The 16,826-nt window shown below is 41.2% G+C and overlaps 2 protein-coding genes across 7 annotated transcripts in view; one reads left to right on the top strand and one right to left on the bottom strand.

Moving 5' to 3' along the window:
• The first annotated feature begins 502 nt into the window (after positions 1–502).
• On the top strand, positions 503–3,765 carry LOC106578173 (ladderlectin). Of its 3 annotated transcripts, none has more exons than XM_014156803.2 (6): positions 503–602; positions 1,940–2,007; positions 2,126–2,226; positions 2,596–2,778; positions 3,182–3,295; positions 3,429–3,765. In XM_014156803.2, exons 2-6 carry the CDS (start codon positions 1,950–1,952, stop codon positions 3,486–3,488), a joined length of 516 nt encoding a protein of 171 aa, XP_014012278.1. In that variant the 5' UTR covers positions 503–602; positions 1,940–1,949; the 3' UTR covers positions 3,489–3,765. The 3 variants fall into 3 exon arrangements, with proteins under 3 accessions (XP_014012278.1, XP_014012277.1, XP_014012279.1); XM_014156802.2 differs by having other exon boundaries at positions 3,182–3,290; XM_014156804.2 differs by lacking the exon at positions 1,940–2,007 and having other exon boundaries at positions 505–602; positions 3,182–3,290.
• Positions 3,766–7,068: 3,303 nt separating this feature from the next.
• LOC106578178 (equistatin-like) overlaps positions 7,069–16,826 on the bottom strand; it is a 42,258-nt gene continuing 32,500 nt past the window's right edge. The window contains exons 1-5 of one of the 4 annotated variants that reach the window (XM_045701668.1): positions 13,164–13,282; positions 9,024–9,087; positions 8,209–8,331; positions 8,022–8,117; positions 7,069–7,302 (exon numbers count right to left, since the gene is read on the bottom strand). In XM_045701668.1, the coding sequence (XP_045557624.1) occupies positions 8,038–8,117; positions 8,209–8,331; positions 9,024–9,075 (255 nt within the window). In that variant the 5' untranslated portion in view covers positions 9,076–9,087; positions 13,164–13,282 and the 3' untranslated portion in view covers positions 7,069–7,302; positions 8,022–8,037. Of the gene's footprint in view, positions 7,303–7,826; positions 7,895–8,021; positions 8,118–8,208; positions 8,332–9,023; positions 9,088–11,881; positions 11,922–13,163; positions 13,283–16,826 lie in introns of those variants that run through there. The other 3 variants (XR_006760561.1, XM_014156813.2, XM_045701667.1) reach the window with 3 other exon arrangements.

Below are 16,826 nucleotides of genomic sequence, written 5' to 3' on the forward strand. Positions count from 1 at the left end.
CAACAAAACAGCGATTAATCAGACTCATTTTCCACAACAATTTCAACCCATTTTTGTTCCATTCTTGGACTTCACTGTTGTCCACTCATCTTTTTCGCAAACTGTACTCAACTTGCTTTCAACTTCAAACAACACTTTTGCTTCCTCCATCTCCACCAACCTCCTCACATAACTCGAGAGGGAGGGGTCTGACTGGATCTATCCATAAAATAGAGAGGAGGGAGAGGTAGAACTCAGTTTCAGCCAAAGGGAGAGTTAGAACTCAACTCACAGTCAGAATTTCAGAAAGTGAGATTTCAACATCTGTTCATCTAATACTGTATGTGAATGTATCCCAAATAGCCCTCAATTGCCTATGAAGTGCACTACTTTTGACCAGAGCCCATAGTGAATATGTGGCCCTGCACTTGTTTTGAAGGATAATGCTAATTCCACAAACTCCCAATTACCCTCTGGACACGCCCCTCTCCTGCTAACTCACCACACCTGAACTCACTCTGCTAATCACCAATTGCTCTTCCATTCCTTTGGTATAAGCAGCTTGTTTTGTTTGGGGTTGTTCAGCATTTGTGGTGTCCCAATTCCTTTACAGGTTGGCTAAAGTAAGTTCTTGCTATTGAAACATTTATAGGGTTTTAATTTCCTGCATTGTGGCATAATATCTTGTTCATCCCAGCTTGTGTATTGTTATGGTGTATCTAGCCCAGTAATATACATTTTGCATTTAACTGTCTGGGAATTGTTACATTTTGTGAGATGAGATATTGTCCAATAATGGTACCTGCTAGCAGAATGTGTTTACATCTCTAATCTGGTAAACTGTCACACTGCTTTTCGTTCGTGGCCAGTTTGCAGTTGTAAATGAGAACTTGTACTCAACTAGCCTACCTGGTTAAATAAATAAAATAGACTGTACTGAGTTGCCATTTGCACTATGGAGCTTTGAACAAAACCTATTAAATCCAGTTACCTTCACCCCCCCCCCCCCCAAAATCAAAACTTTACATGGATTCCATGTTGTGCTCAGCTGTCTAGTTAATCCACCTCACAATATGGACACCATGTTGGGTCAGACTGGAAGTAGAGGAAACATGTATATGCCAAGCCAGAACAAAACATTGGCAGCCAAATTTGGCTGGGTAGTGTATAAACTAGATTTAGTTATTGATCAGTGCTGTAAATGGTGACTTATCAGAACCGACTAGCGTATTATGAATGATCTTCAGAGGTGGTACCTATGCTGCTAGCAGGTACCTCATTGAACCATGGATCATCTAGCAACCTGTTGATATAGAATGTCCTTAGACTTTGCTTCATTAATTGAGGGCTCTATTGCACTGTGGTGTAGCCTACTGAAGATGCTTCTGTCATTAGTTAAGGCACTGGTCAGTCATCTGTTAATGTGGTGAATTCCCTCCAGGACCACAACATCCTGTCACAGCCTTTCCTGACAGCCATATTATCATATTATCTCCTGGCCTGACAAGACACTCAGGCTTACCTGCTGGATTTTCAGCCTTGCTGGATTTTTGTACTGTGCCTGTACATTTTTGTTTGATACCTGCCAGTCTCTTGTATTGTGGTTTTATTTTTTGTTGGACAATAAAAGAACCAGAATTGAATATAGTTCAATAGCCAAAGCTGTAGGGCATTTCTACATTTAGGAACTAGGCCTTTATTACTCCTGTATGAGTGGAGAGAAATACCTGCCCAGAAATTCTCCTCAGCCTTGCTTAGGTAATAGGATGGCATTTAGAAAAGCAGACATATTCCTGTTCTAATCTACTGCATGTGGATGATACCTGGTATTCCTTAGATTAAATTAATGAAGGGCTGTGACTAGTACTGGAATGCCTCTAACAAGTGGAATTCTGGGGTACTCTCCTACACACTGAAGTACTCTGAATTGGTTTGGATGGCTTTACTCTGTTTCTCTCAGGAGATTCTCCATGAGCATGTTGACTAGTCTTCTGCTTCTTAGTGCTGCCTTTGCTCTGGCAGATGCAAGTAAGAGTCCACTTTTCTTGACTCATTCTGTATTTTCTTGTAGCAGAGATGACTGACTGGTCTACAAATAATAGATCTGTCTCCAATAGCCTTTAAAGCCACATGTAACTTCTCACAGCTTCATTGCTAGAGGAAGACTTGTGTCCTTCCGGTTGGACCAAATATGGACCACGCTGCTTCATGTTTGTCAAGACTACAAGGACCTGGCCTGAAGCAGAGGTATCACGCTTTCCATCTACTGTGAATCTAAAGGGGAAGTTGACTTGAAGTCAACTTTTTTACATTACCTTAAAGGTGATAACTTAAACCGGCAACACATGGTTCATGTAAAATACTGAACTTCCCCTTAAGATTGTCTAATTGGCATTTTCTATAAGCTTTGAATATTTAATATTGAGTTGTGCCTCCTCTATATTGGAAACCACAGGGCATAGCTTAAGACGGAGGTAAACAAATAGCTTTAAGAGCATATTTTAAAAGGGAATTCGTTGACGGTCAATATTTGGTTGAATCCAGAAGATAAACTGTCACACAGGCTGGCAGACTGAGTAATACATTGTCTTTGTACCTGTCTACTGCTTCCTCTAGCGGCACTGCGTGTCCCTTGGTGATAAACTGGTGTCTGTACCCAACGTTGTGAAGTACCTTGGCGCAAACCTGGCATCTGTACACAGCTTCGCTGAGGAGCAATTTCTACAGATGATGGTCTTGGTCAACACTGGTGGTTTCCCTCTTACCTGGATTGGTGGATTTGATGCTGTTCAGTCTAAGGTGGGACAAGGAAGCCTGCATTACTATATAGAGCAGTTCCTTTATGGGATTGTTTTCATGGGACTCTGTTCTGTCATGTTGTTTCTAGCTTCAACAGTTGTAGACTAGTTATGGTCATTCAATCACATTTATTTATGAAGCCCTTCTTACATCAGTTGATATATCAAAGTGCTGTAAAGAAACCCAGCTTAAAACCCCAAACAGCAAGCAATGCAGGTGTAGAAGCACATTTGTTGCTCATTGGAATGATTGCAAATGTGAGGAGGTGGTGCCTACATTTTTCTTTACAAGCAACAGTTCCAGTATGAGGGTTTTGATGGTAGCTTAAACTGGTTTGGTATTTCCGGTGATAGAAATACAATACTTTGGTTTTATTCTGAAACCTCACCTTTTTTCCCATCAGGACAGGCTATGGCTCTGGAGCGACGGTTCTAACTTTGATCACCGGAACTTGGCAAAAGGACGGCCCGATGCTGGTGCCAGAGAGACATGTATTCATATGAACTTTGGAGGTACGGTAAGCCCATTATCATTCACTGATCCAGTCATCAAATTATACCATATTCTAGTTAATTTAACTATTTAATCTCACGTAGACTGTCCTACTGTTGAGTCTGTAAAGCTGAAATATTTCTGTGTTTTGTCTTCAGGTCAACAGCGCTGGAACAATGCTTTATGTGGAAGGAGCTTGCCCTCGGTGTGCTCCCTGAGACTCCTGCCGCTTCGCCAGACTATACATTAAAAGCAGCAATGCTATTCCGTAGTGTCTGCTCCCTCAATACTTCATGGTAAAGTCAAATACTTTGAAACTTCATTTAGCAGCAACAGTTACTACACAATTGTTTGCAGCCAATAAAATGTGTACACTGTTTGTCTCATGAGTTATTGAACATGAATGATACGTTGTAGTTAGTACTTTTTCTTACTGGTCCCTTGTGGGACTCAAACCCGCAACCCCAATGTTGCAAGTGCCATGCTTGACTGTGCCACCAGACATATTTACATTTACATTTAAGTCATTTAGCAGACATATAACTGTCATTGTGCCTAATTTTATGTAAATGTAGACCTTGAAATGACGCAGTATGTTTAGGATACTGAAGGTTCAAAAGACATGTTTAACCTGTCGTGATGTTCTTTTGATTATAAATACTTACATTTTTAGTCATTTAGCAGACGCTCTTATCCAGAGCGACTTACAGTAGTGAATACATACATTTCATTTTCATTTCATGCATTTTTTTTTTTGTTGTACTGGCCCCCCGTGGGAATCGAACCCACAACCCTGGCGTTGCACACACCATGCTCTACCAACTGAGCCACAGGGAAGGCTACTTCTTAAGTTGTGTGTTAAAGAACTGAGGTCATTAAGCGTCAAGCCTGTGTTATGCCTGTCCTTTGTCACCACTCTAAAAAGAGGTGGTTTTATTCACCTAAGCAAGTCCACTTTGTTGTTTACCATGACAAACTACTCCGGACGGTGCTGGGCAAACTGTGCGCCGTCCTATAGGACTCCAAATCATGGCTGAATGTGCTACAGCCTGGCGCTGAACCAGGTACTGTAATGACTCCTCTTGCATTGATATGCAGTGCCTTTGACTGCTGTGCTGCGCAGGTTCCTGCAGTATCCTTTAGTGTTTCTTCAAATTGTATCTAGGGGGAACCCCTATGTTAAAAGAACCCCTTTTTAAGTATCCTTGAAGAGAAAATAAAATCATGAGGTGAAATGACAGCAGCCCTTCAAGTCCAGTGTTTAATATCTGGGGTGTTGCTGCACTGCAAAACAGGATTTTGGTTATATTCATTAGCGGTGTAGGGAGGTTGAACACTGAACATTTTTATTATACAGATTAACAACAAGCTCACGACAATCATACCTTGGTTTTTCTGGTGACAGATCATTTGCTAATAGTTTTCATACCTTGTCCATAATGTAGAGGCCTACATGGTATTCATTGAGTTACAGGATGGTAAATGTGATCTGCATAACATGCCTCGTCTATAGCTGCAGACAAGGGAGCAGTTCAGTCTTCTGCACGCAATACAGCTAACATTACCTTGCCTCTTATCCGTTGAATTGGGTCCATTTTCTGTTTGACACATTTGAAAATAGATGGTATCATATGGGACAAACCTCAACTTGATCTTTCCATTTTTCAGTTAACCTCTATGGGCTAGGTGGGACGTTAGCGTCCCACTCTATTCAACAGGCAGTGGAATCGCGTGGTGCGAAATAGAAAAACCTCAAATGCTATAACTTGAATTTCTCAAACATATGACTATTTTACACCATGTGAAAGAAGACTCGTTAATCCAACCACATTGTCCAATTTCAAAAAGGCTTTACAGCGAAAGCAAAAAAGATTGTCAGGATAGTACCCTGCCAAAAATAATCACACAGCCATTTTCAAAGCAAGCATATGTCACAAAAACCCAAACCACAGCTAAATGCAGCACTAACCTTTGATCGTCATCAGATGACACTCCTAGGACATTGTTATACAATACATGCATGTTTTGTTCAATCAAGTTCATATTTATATCAAAAAACAGCTTTTTACATTAGCATGTGACGTTCAGAACTAGCATACCCCCCCCGCAAACTTCCGGGGAATTTACTAACAATTTACTAAATTACTCACGATAAACATTAACAAAAAGCATAACAATTATTTTAAGAATTATAGATACAGAACTCCGCTATGCACTCGATATGTCCGATTTTAAAATAGCTTTTCAGATGAAGCACATTTTGCAATATTCTGAGTAGATAGCCCGGCATCACAGGGCTAGCTATTTAGACACCCACCAAGTTTAGCCTTCAGCAAAATCACATTTACTATTAGAAAAGTTTGATTACCTTTCCTGTTCTTCGTCAGAATGCACTCCCAGGACTTCTACCTCAATAACAAATGTAGGTTTGGTCCAAAATAATCCATAGTTATGTTCCAACAGCGTCATTTTGTTCGTGCGTTCTAGACATTATCCCAATGGTAAATAACGGTCGCGCGCACGGCGCATTTCGTGACAAAAGATTTCTAAATATTTCATTACCGTACTTCGAAGCATGTCAACCGCTGTTTAAAATCAATTTTTATGCCATTTTTCTCGTAAAAAAAGCGATAATATTCCGACCGGGAATCTGCAATTAGGTAAACAGCCGAAGGAAAATATATCACTGGGTCGAATCGGGCACGCGCCTAATTCCATTGTCCTCTGATGGGCCACTTGGCAAAGGCGATAATGTATTTCAGCCTGAGGCTGCCTCGTCATCGTTCAGGTTTTTCCCGGGCTCTGAGAGCCTATTGGAGCCGAAGGAAATGTCACGTTACAGCTAAGATCCTGACTCTTCAATAAACAGAAGCAAGAACAACAACACCTTGTCAGACAGGCCACTTCCTGCATGAAACCTTCTCAGGTTTTTGCCTGCCAAATGAGTTCTGTTATACTCACAGACACCATTCAAACAGTTTTAGAAACTTTAGGGTGTTTTCTATCCAAAGCCAATAATTATATGCATATTCTAGTTACTGGGCAGGAGTAGTAACCAGATTAAATCGGGTACGTTTTTTTATCCGGATGTGAAAATACTGCCCACTAGCCCAAAGAAGTTAATTCCAGTGAAGAACAATCTTACCGGTGCTGCATACAATGACATTGTAGACGATTCTGTGCTTCCAACTTGTGGAATAGGTTTGGGGAAGGCCTTTTCCTGTTTCAGCATGACAATCCCCCCGTGCATGTTTATCGAGATTGGTGTGGAAGAACTCGACTGGCCTGCACAGAGCCCTGACCTCAACCCCATTCAATACTTTTGGGATGAATTGTAACTCCAACTGTGAGCCAGGCCTAATCACCTAAAATCAGTGCCCGACCTCTAATGCGCGTGGCAGAATTGAAGCACGTCCCCCACAGCAATGTTCCAACATCTAGTGCAAAGCCTTCCTAGAAGAGTGGAGGCTGTTATAACAAAAGGAGACCAACTCCATGATTTTGGAATGAGATGTTTGACGAGCAGGTGTCCACAAACTTCTGGTCATGTGGTGTGTGTTTTAGTTATAAAATTGCGTAGTTAGCAAATTATAGGCTGAACATTTCCTTACCCCTCTCAAGTTATTATTTCCCCTTCACCTAGGGCAATGATGTGGATCACCCATACTTTCATGCTAGCTAATACTGTACTAACCATGTTCATTTTCTGGCAAGTTTCCGCCAAGTACCCTAACCATGAATAGATTATAGTCTGGCCCTAAAAGATCAGAAGGAAGCAAATGTAAAAAAACAAGGAGATAAGAATCATCATTCATCAAGTCATCCTACAATTGCAAATACAACATTCACTCATGTAAAGACCAAGAACATATACTTCATTTTACAGGATAGAATGCATGAAGCAAACAATGGAATGATTTAGTGAAATGTGAAGATGTAGATTCAGTAAAGGGGTCTTTCATCCCTCAGTGGCCTGGAACAATTCTTCAGCCTCAGAGTAGCATGGTTCTGATTGTGGACTCTGCTGAACTCCTGTATATATTGGAATGACATGTTGATGTCTATAGAGAATGAAAGCTGCCATATAAAGAGAAATCCACAAAGGAAATACTGACAGATTTGATTCCACAGTCCAAGTCCTCCAATCAGAGTTAGGATGCTAATATTTGTAAACTCTTTCAGTTGTGTTGTGGGTGTCACTGAGTAAGCTGATGCCCCATATCATGGACCCAAGAGCCATAGGCATTAAAAAGGCCTTGCCTGTGTACATGACTAACCTCACAACCCCCTTAACGGCTGTCCAACTTTTGTCAGAGTGATTAGAGGGACAGTAGAGTGCTGAGTACCAGGCAGTTAGCAAGTGTGGTAGGCTACTAATGACCATCACCAGCATCAGAGCTTGGAGAAGCCTAACTACTACATGGTCACGTGGAATTTGACTGTCTTCATGTCCTGTAACCGCCGGTGTGGTGGTAATACAGTCCTACTCCTTCCTCTATTTCCCAGAAATGGACTGGTTCAGATAAATTGTTCAGCATATCACACCAACAATAAAGTAAGTAAATCAACAGTTTAATCTCTGGATTCCATCATGCATTTATTTGTATGGAATGTGAATCAGTTCCTGTAGAACAGTAAAGACAACTGTCAGTCTTCTACATCTTTAGTTCCAACACCTTTCATCTACAATTAGACACATGAAGAACCAGCTGCAAAGAAGTAACATTTAGTGAATGATTATATACACACACCTTGGTGGAACAGTTGCTAGCAGTTGATAGCAGTGCCTGGTGGAGTCTCTGTACCCTGGATCTTCTGTCCGTAGCTGGTCACACACCAACAGTAACCTACCAGAAATAGACATGTTGCATATACAATATATACACATTGAATTATCACATTCAAGTGAATTTAGTGTGTATGTGCGTCACTGTTAACCTGTAGAGCCCGAACATTGCTCAGGGGTGTATTGTCCATTGTCGTCACACGTGGGGACGTAGGCTCCAGGTGGGCCATGTTTAGCGGCATCTCTAGCATCCTCACAGGGTCGTATCATAGCATCTGGACACAGGTAACATACATTGTAATGTGGACATCACATTACAGGAAAATGTACGGACAGAATATACATTTCTGGAATCTCGGGTTGCGTCCCATATGGGCCCTGGTCAGAAGAAGTTCATACGGAATAGGGTTCCGTTTCAGATGCAACCTAGGTACTTCCTGGCTAAATATTGAAGTTCTGCTACTTGTTTAAAAGCCCTGTGCAGTCAAAATTATGTTTCTGTGTTCCGTATAACAGCTGATGATACTAAGACTGGAAATTGTATCAGTGTTATTTCCTGATAGTTGCTAAACAAACCAATCGTAAATCCAGTTGAATGATCAAACCACTCATATCAGAATACCTCAGTCCAGCATCTAGACGCCAATATACATCGCTGGAAGTAGAGGAGTGGCAGGTAGCCTAGCAGTTAGAGAGTTGGGCCAGTAGTTCAAGTCAGTGAGCTGACAAGTTGATATATCCGTCTATGTTCCCTTCAGCAAGGCACAACCTTCATTTCTCCAGTGTCAAGGTTGATAATGGCTGACCCCTCATAGGGTGTCCCATGGAGAACCAGTTATGAATATTAACGCATTTCCAATTCACACCTGCGTATTAATACCTACATGTGTGTGAAGTAGGACAAAGCAACACCAACTAATGTTTTTATTTAAATGTGGTGAGTAGGTGTGAGGTACGTCACTCTTACCTCCCAGAGCAAAAGCTGTGCTGACAAGCAGAATGATGGTCAATATCGCCATGGTGATAGTCTCCTGGGAGAGAGACCAAGAGCGAGATTAGTTGAGCATTTTAAATCTGGAATGGCTGTGGGTACTAGAGAGGTTAAGGAAACCCACTGTTACGGTCAAAACTTAATCAACTGCCAAAGCAGAATTTTCTAAACTCAGTACTGAGGACCCCAAGAACCAAGTATGGGCAACACGGTGCTACTAGTCTTCTGCCAAAACTCAGGTATCATTTCTTCAACCACATACAATGGATTAGCCTGGCACACAGGAATATGTATCCTTCCCAAATGGCTCCTCACTCCTTATGTAGTGAACTACCTTTGACGAGGGCCTACAATGCACTACATAGGGAATGGGAAGCATTATAGATATTGTCAGAGACTACCCATTTACTGCAAAGGTACGGATAAGTCTATGCTCTTAAATTCAGGGGGCCGCTCCACAAAATGGCACAACTATATAGTGCACTACGTTTGACAAGGGCCACATAACATTAAGGTAGAATTTGAGATGCAGATCGTCTATTAAATAACGATGCACTCTCACCTTCTGCACTCTTCCAAGGGATTCACTGGGTGTCTCTGTGAGTTATGGTCTACTTCTTCCAACTCTTCTTTTAAAAGGACCTGTCACAGGTGTGACTAGTTGCCTCATTAACCCAATGAGAGGTCCCGTTGTCGGGCCGTTAGTTAGTGGTGTAAAGAACTTATTTAAAAATACTTTAAAGTAGTACTTAAGTCATTTTTTGGGTGTCTCTTTACTATTTATATTTTTGACAACTTTCACTTTACATTATTTTCAATGAGGTACCTGCTAGCAGCATGGGTCCCACCTCTGAAGAGCCATCCATAATGCACTAGATGGTTCTAGTAAGTCACCATTTACAGCACTGATCAATAAGTAAATCTAGTTTAAACACTACCCATCCAAATATGGCTGCCAATGTTTTGTTCTGGCTTTGCACATCCATGTTTCCTCTACTTCCGTTCTGGCCCAGCACGGTGCCCATATGGTGAGGTGGATTGGCTAGACAGCTGAGCACAACATGGAATCCATTTTTGATTTGGGGGGGGTGAAAGTAAAAATAGCATTTCATAGTTTCTTGTTCACTGAGACGCAGTGCAAATGGCAACCAATCAGAACAGGATTATAGATGTAAGACACATTCTGCTAGCAGGTAACATCATTGGACCATGTCTCATCTCACAAGCTGTAACAATTTCCTTACACTTAAATTAAAGGTTTAATACCCTGTTAGGGCTAGGGGGCAGTATTGACACGGCTGGATAAAAAAACATACCCGATTTAATCTGGTTAACACTCCTACCCAGTAACTAGAATATGCATATACTTATTACATATGGATAGAAAACACCCTAAAGTTTCTAAAACTGTTTGAATGGTGTCTGTGAGTATAACAGAACTCAAATGGCAGGTCAAAACCTGAGAGATTCCTTTACAGGAAGTGGCCTGTGACCATTTTTGAACTTCTTTTCCATCTTTATCTTTTACTAAGGATCTCTGCTCTAACGTGACACTTCCCACGTCTTCCATAGGCTCTCAGAGCCCGGGAAAAAACAGAATGTCGTCATTCCAGCCCCAGGCTGAAACACATTATCGCCTTTCTCAAGTGGCCGATCAAGGGACTCTGGGCTTATGCGCGTGACCCGACCGCCCCCGCCTTTGTGATTTTTTCCTCTGTTTGCCATAAAGGAGATTCCCTGTCGGAATATTATCGCTTTTCTACGAGAAAAATGGCGTAAAAATTGATTTTAAACAGCGGTTGACATGCTTCGAAGTACGGTAATGGAATATTTAGAATTTTATTGTCACGAATTGCGCCATGCGCGCGACACTTCTTTACCATTTCGGATAGTGTCTGGAACGCACGAACAAAACGGCGCTATTCGGATATAACGATGGATTATTTTGGACCAAACCAACATTTGTTATTGAAGTAGACGTCCTGGGAGTGCATTCTGACGAAGACAACAAAAAGGTAATGAAACTTTTATAATAGTAAATATGATTATGGTGAGTGCTAAACTTGCCGGGTGTCTAAATAGCGAGCCCGTGATGCCTGGGCTATGTACTTAGAATATTGCAAAATGTGCTTTCACCAAAAAGCTATTTTAAAATCGGACATATCGAGTGCATAGAGGAGGTCTGTATCTATAATTCTTAAAATAATTGTTATGCTTTTTGTGAACGTTTATCGTGAGTAATTTAGTAAAATGTTAGCGAATTCCCCGGAAGTTTGCTAGTATGCTAGTTCTGAACGTCACATGCTAATGTAAAAAGCTGGTTTTTGATATAAATATGAACTTGATTGAACAAAACATGCATGTATTGTATAACATAATGTCCTAGGGTTGTCATCTGATGAAGATCATCAAAGGTGAGTGCTGCATTTAGCTGTCTTCTGGGTTTTGGTGACATTATATGCTGGCTTGAAAAATGGGTGTCTGATTATTTCTGGCTTGGTACTCTGCTGACATAATCTAATGTTTTGCTTTCGTTGTAAAGCCTTTTTGAAATCGGACAGTGTGGTTAGATTAACGAGAGTCTTGTCTTTAAATAGCTGTAAAATAGTCATATGTTTGAGAAATTGAAGTAATAGGATTTTTAAGGTTTTGAAAATCGCGCCACAGGCTGCAAGTGGCTGTTACGTAGGTGGGACGAATTCGTCCCGCCTAGCCCAGAGAGGTTAATACTGGACTAGCAACACCATAACAATACCCAAGTTAGGATGAACAGGATATTATGCCACAATGCAGGAAATGAAAATCATAGAGCCGTTTCAATAGCAGGAACTTACTTTAGCCAACCAACAACAGGCCCAATAAAGGAACGGGAACACCACAAACTCTGAACAACCCCAGACAAAACAAGCTGCTTGTATACCAAAGGAATGGAAGAGGAATTGGTGATTAGCAGAGTGAGTTCAGGTGTGGTGAGTTAGCAGGAGAGGGGCGTGTCCAGAGGGTAATTGGGAGTTTGTGGAATTAGCATTATCCTTCAAAACAAGTGCAGGGCCACATATTCACTATGGGCTCTGGTCAAAAGTAGTGCACTTCATAGGCAATTGAGGGCTATTCGAGATACAGTATTAGATGAACAGATGTTGAAATCTCACTTTCTGAAATCCTGCCTGTGAGTTGAGTTCTAAGTCTCCCTCCTCTCCTTTTTAAGGACCCATCCAGTCATACCCCTCCCTCGAGTTATGTGAGGAGGTTGGTGGAGATGGCGGAAACAAAAGTGTCGTTTGAAGTTGAAAGCAGATTGAGTACAGTTAGCGAGAATTGAGTCTGATTAGTCGTTGTTTGTTGGGGTACGTGATGTCATCACATAACTATAAAGATTCAACCCTTTAATTATAAAAGCAAAGTGTTTTATTTTAACTTTTATTATGCCCACTGCATGCAATATTTTTTTTATATCCAAACAAACACGTATACAAAACACAGGGCTGAAACCTGAGTACCTCGAATAAATACACGGGACGAGACTTGTAATCATCTATGCACAATACAAGCGACACGAAAGCTAACACAACAAGGCACAGGTACTCACACGACCAACTACCAATGGACATTGGAACAATAAATCAATTGAGAACAAAGGGCAAACTTATACAATTACTAATCAGGGGAGAATATGGGACCAGGTGTGAGTAATGACAGTTCAGTTCCTAGAGGCCGGTGATGTAGAACTCCGAAACTGGTGCACAGAAAGAGCAACAGTACCGGAGGGATCCGTGACAGAGAGGTTAAGGAAACCCTGTGTTAGCTGCAAAAATGATGCAACTGGTAAGGCAGCATTTTCTCAACTCGGTCCTGGTCATCCCAGGTATCATCTCTTCAACCACAGACAATAGATTCTCCTAGCACACAGGAACATGGATGCTTCCCAAATGGCTTCTTATCCCCCATGTAGTGCACTACTTTGGACCAGGACCCACAGTGAACTAAATAGAGAATAGCTCAGGGCCACAAAGGTAATATGGACCCTTGTCTAAAGTAGCTCACTACATAGGGAATAGGAGGTCAGTTGGGACGCAGACAGGGACAGTATTAGATGAAAAGATGTAAAAATCTCACCTTCTGAAGTCTTCAGTTGTAGCTTCACTTCTTCACTGGGTCTCTCTCTGTCCTGCCGTTGAGTTGAGTTCTGTTCTAGTCTCTCTCTCTCTCTCTCTCTCTCTCTCTCTCTCTCTCTCTCTCTCTCTCTCTCTCTCTCTCTCTCTCTCTCTCTCTCTCTCTCTCTCTCTCTCTCTCTCTCTCTCTCTCTCTCTCTCTCTCTCTCTCTCTCTCTCTCTCTCTCTCTCTCTCTCTCTCTCTCTCTCTCTCTCTGTCCTGCCTGTGAGTTGAGTTCTACCTCTCCCTCCTCTCCTTTTTAAGGACCCGTCCAGTCAGACTCCTCCCTCTTTTTTTCTCAATCTATCTCTCATCCTTCAAACCTCTGCATACTTTCTGTCCAGCCCAACACCTGCTGGACCTGTCCAACATCTACCGGTTTGACAGGGTTGGGGTCAATTCAAAGTGAAGGTATTCAACTTTTGTAACACATTCATGTGTTGCATATTGGGTCACAATATGGTTATGAAGATACTTAATTCTACCTAATTGAAGCTGAGGAAGATGTAGTCTGAAGTGCATTATAATGTCTTGGAAACACAATGACATTTCAGAATGAGATAAATAATGAGCAGGAAAACCTTTTGTCATCGTTGTGATGTCACCAGATAGACTTTAGATGCAACTTTAACTATAAGCTCTGGAATGTTACATTCATTTTAATTAACTGCCAACCCTGCTGTCTGTCTTATTGACCTTTTGCCCCAGAATGTTGGGCATCTGATCGTAGAGCTCCAATGAATAGCAACTGTCGTCAAGTCCAACACCTTGGACAAGCTCATGTTTAAAACACATGAAATCCATTGAGATGATTACAAAAAGGTAGAGTTTTCATTGAAAAACAAATAGTTCAAAATGGCTAAATACTTACTTCTGTGATTCCCGAAATGACGTAGGACCAGCAGCATTCCTTTGTGAGAAGGTGGGAGAGGGTGAATAGCTAGCGTGCCTTTCCTTTGTGAGGGTCAAGCCTCTCTTTCACCAAACCTTGTCATCAAGGTGACTTTGTGTATTTCTGGAAGAACACGACAATGGATGAGTTATGTCCCAAATAGAACCCTGTTCCCTACATAGTGGACTAGTTGTGACCCTATAGGCCCTGGTCAAAAGAAGTGTACTATGTAGGGTATATCTTGCAATAGGATTCTTGTGTAAGATGGTTCTTATTGTACCCCTGTGGCAAAATATGTTGTCTTAAAAATTTTATTTAAAAGAGTCCTACTCCTTCCTTCATTTCCTAGAAATGGATGGGTTCAGATAAATTGTTCAGCATATCAAACCGACAATAAAGATGTCACGTCCTGACCAGTAAAGGGGTTATTTGTTATTGTAGTTTGGTCAGGACGTGGCAGAGGGTATTTGTTTAGAGTGTTTAGGGGTTTATTAGATTATGTGTTTATGTAGAGGGTATTTGTTTAGAGTGTTTCGGGGTTTGGTGGTTTATGTGTCTAAGTAGAGAGGGTATTGGTTTAGAGTGTTTCGGTGTTGTCGGGTTGTGTGTAGGTTAGATCTAGGTGATATATTCTATGTGCAGTTTTGATTTGACCTTCAATTAGAGGCAGCTGTTCCTCATTGCCTCTGATTGAAGGTCCTATGTATAGGGGTAATTTAGAATGGGGTATTGTGGGTAGTTGTGGTTGCATAGCTTTGTGTTTAGCCTGCAATCCTGTTTGTCCATACGGTTTCTTGTTTTGTAAAGTGTTTGTGATTTTTTGTAATAAAACGTAAAAATGAGCACTCAACCCGCTGGTCCACTATCTACGACGGTCGTGATAAAATGGACACTTTAATCTCTGGATTTCTTCATTTATTTTAATGGAATGTGAATCAGTTCCTGTAGTACAGTAAAGACAACTGTCAGTCTTTTCAACATCTTCTTTCCAACGGTTTTCATCTACGCTCACATCTACAATTACAGACAGAAACAGCATTCAGAATCTGATGTAAAGATTTAACATTTAGTGAATGTGTGTGTGTACTTAGGTGAAACAGTTGATCTTGGTGGAGTATTAGTACCCTGGATCTTCTGTCCAGTAGCGGTCACACACCAACAGTAACCTACCAGAAATGGACATGTTAAAAACATGTTACATATAAACTCAGCAAAAAAAAGAAACGTCCTCTCACTGTCAAATGCGTTTATTTTCAGCAAACTCAACATGTGTAAATATTTGTATGAACATAAGATTCAACAACAGAGACATAAACGGAACAAGTTCCACAGACATGTGACTAGCAGAAATGGAATAATGTGTCCCTGAACAAAGGGGGGGGGTCAAAATCAAAAGAAACAGTCAGTATCTGGTGTGGCCACCAGCTGCATTAAGAAATGCAGTGCATCTCCTCCTCATGGACTGCACCAGATTTGCTCGTTCTTGCTGTGAGATGTTACCCCTCTCTTCCACCAAAGCACTTGCAAGATTCCGGACATTTCTGTGGGGAATGGCCCTAGCCCTCACCCTCCGATCCAACAGGTCCCAGACGTGCTCAATAGGATTGAGACCCGGCTCTTCGCTGGCCATGGCAGAATACTGACATGTGATTGTATCCCAAATAGCCCTCTATTCCCTATGAAATTCACTACTTTTGACCAGAGCCCATAGTGAATATGTTGCCCTGGACAAATGTAGTGCACTTGTTTTAAAGGCTAATGCTAATTCCACAAACTCCCAATTACCCTCTGGACACGCCCCTCTCCTGCTAACTCACCACACCTGAACTCACTCTGCTAATCACCAATTCCTCTTCCGTTCTTCTGGTATAAAAGCAGCTTGTTCTACCTGGGTTTGTTCTGCATTTGTGCTGTCCCAGTTCCTTTACTGGTATTGTTGTTGGTTGGCTAAAGTACGTTCCTGCTATTGAAACATTTAAAGGGTTTTAATTTCCTGCATAGTGGCATAATATCCTGTTCATCCTGGCTTGTGTAGCATTATGGTGTTGCTAGCCCAGTATTAGACCTTAAATTTAACCTCTATGGGCTACTCAACAGCCAGTGGAATCCCGTGGCGCGTTATTCAAATACCTTAGAAATGCTATTACTTCAATTACTCAAACATATGACTATTTTACAGCATTTTAAAGACAAGACTCTCGTTAATCTAACCACACTGTCCGATTTCAAAAAGGCTTTACAACGAAAGCAAAACATTAGATTATGTCAGCAGAGTACCCAGCCAGAAATAATCAGACACCCATTTTTCAAGCTAGCATATAATGTCACATAAACCCAAACCACAGCTAAATGCAGCAATAACCTTTGATGATCTTCATCAGATGACAATCTTTCGGACATTATTATACAATACATGCATGTTTTGTTCAATCAAGTTCATATTTATATCAAAAACCAGCTTTTTACATTAGCATGTGACTAGCATTCCCACCGAACACTTCTGGTGAATTTACTAAATTACTCACGATAAACGTTCACAAAAAACAAATTATTTTAAGAATTATAGATACAGAACTCCTTTATGCACTCGCTATGTCCGATTTTAAAATAGCTTTTTGGTGAAAGCACATTTTGCAATATTCTAAGTAGATAGCCCAGCCATCACAGGCTAGCTATTTCGACACCAACCAAGTTTAGCCCTCACCAAACTCCGATTTACTATTAGAAAGTTTGAT

This window comes from Salmo salar, chromosome ssa18, assembly GCF_905237065.1.
Source record: "Salmo salar chromosome ssa18, Ssal_v3.1, whole genome shotgun sequence".
Classification (NCBI taxonomy): domain Eukaryota; kingdom Metazoa; phylum Chordata; class Actinopteri; order Salmoniformes; family Salmonidae; genus Salmo; species Salmo salar.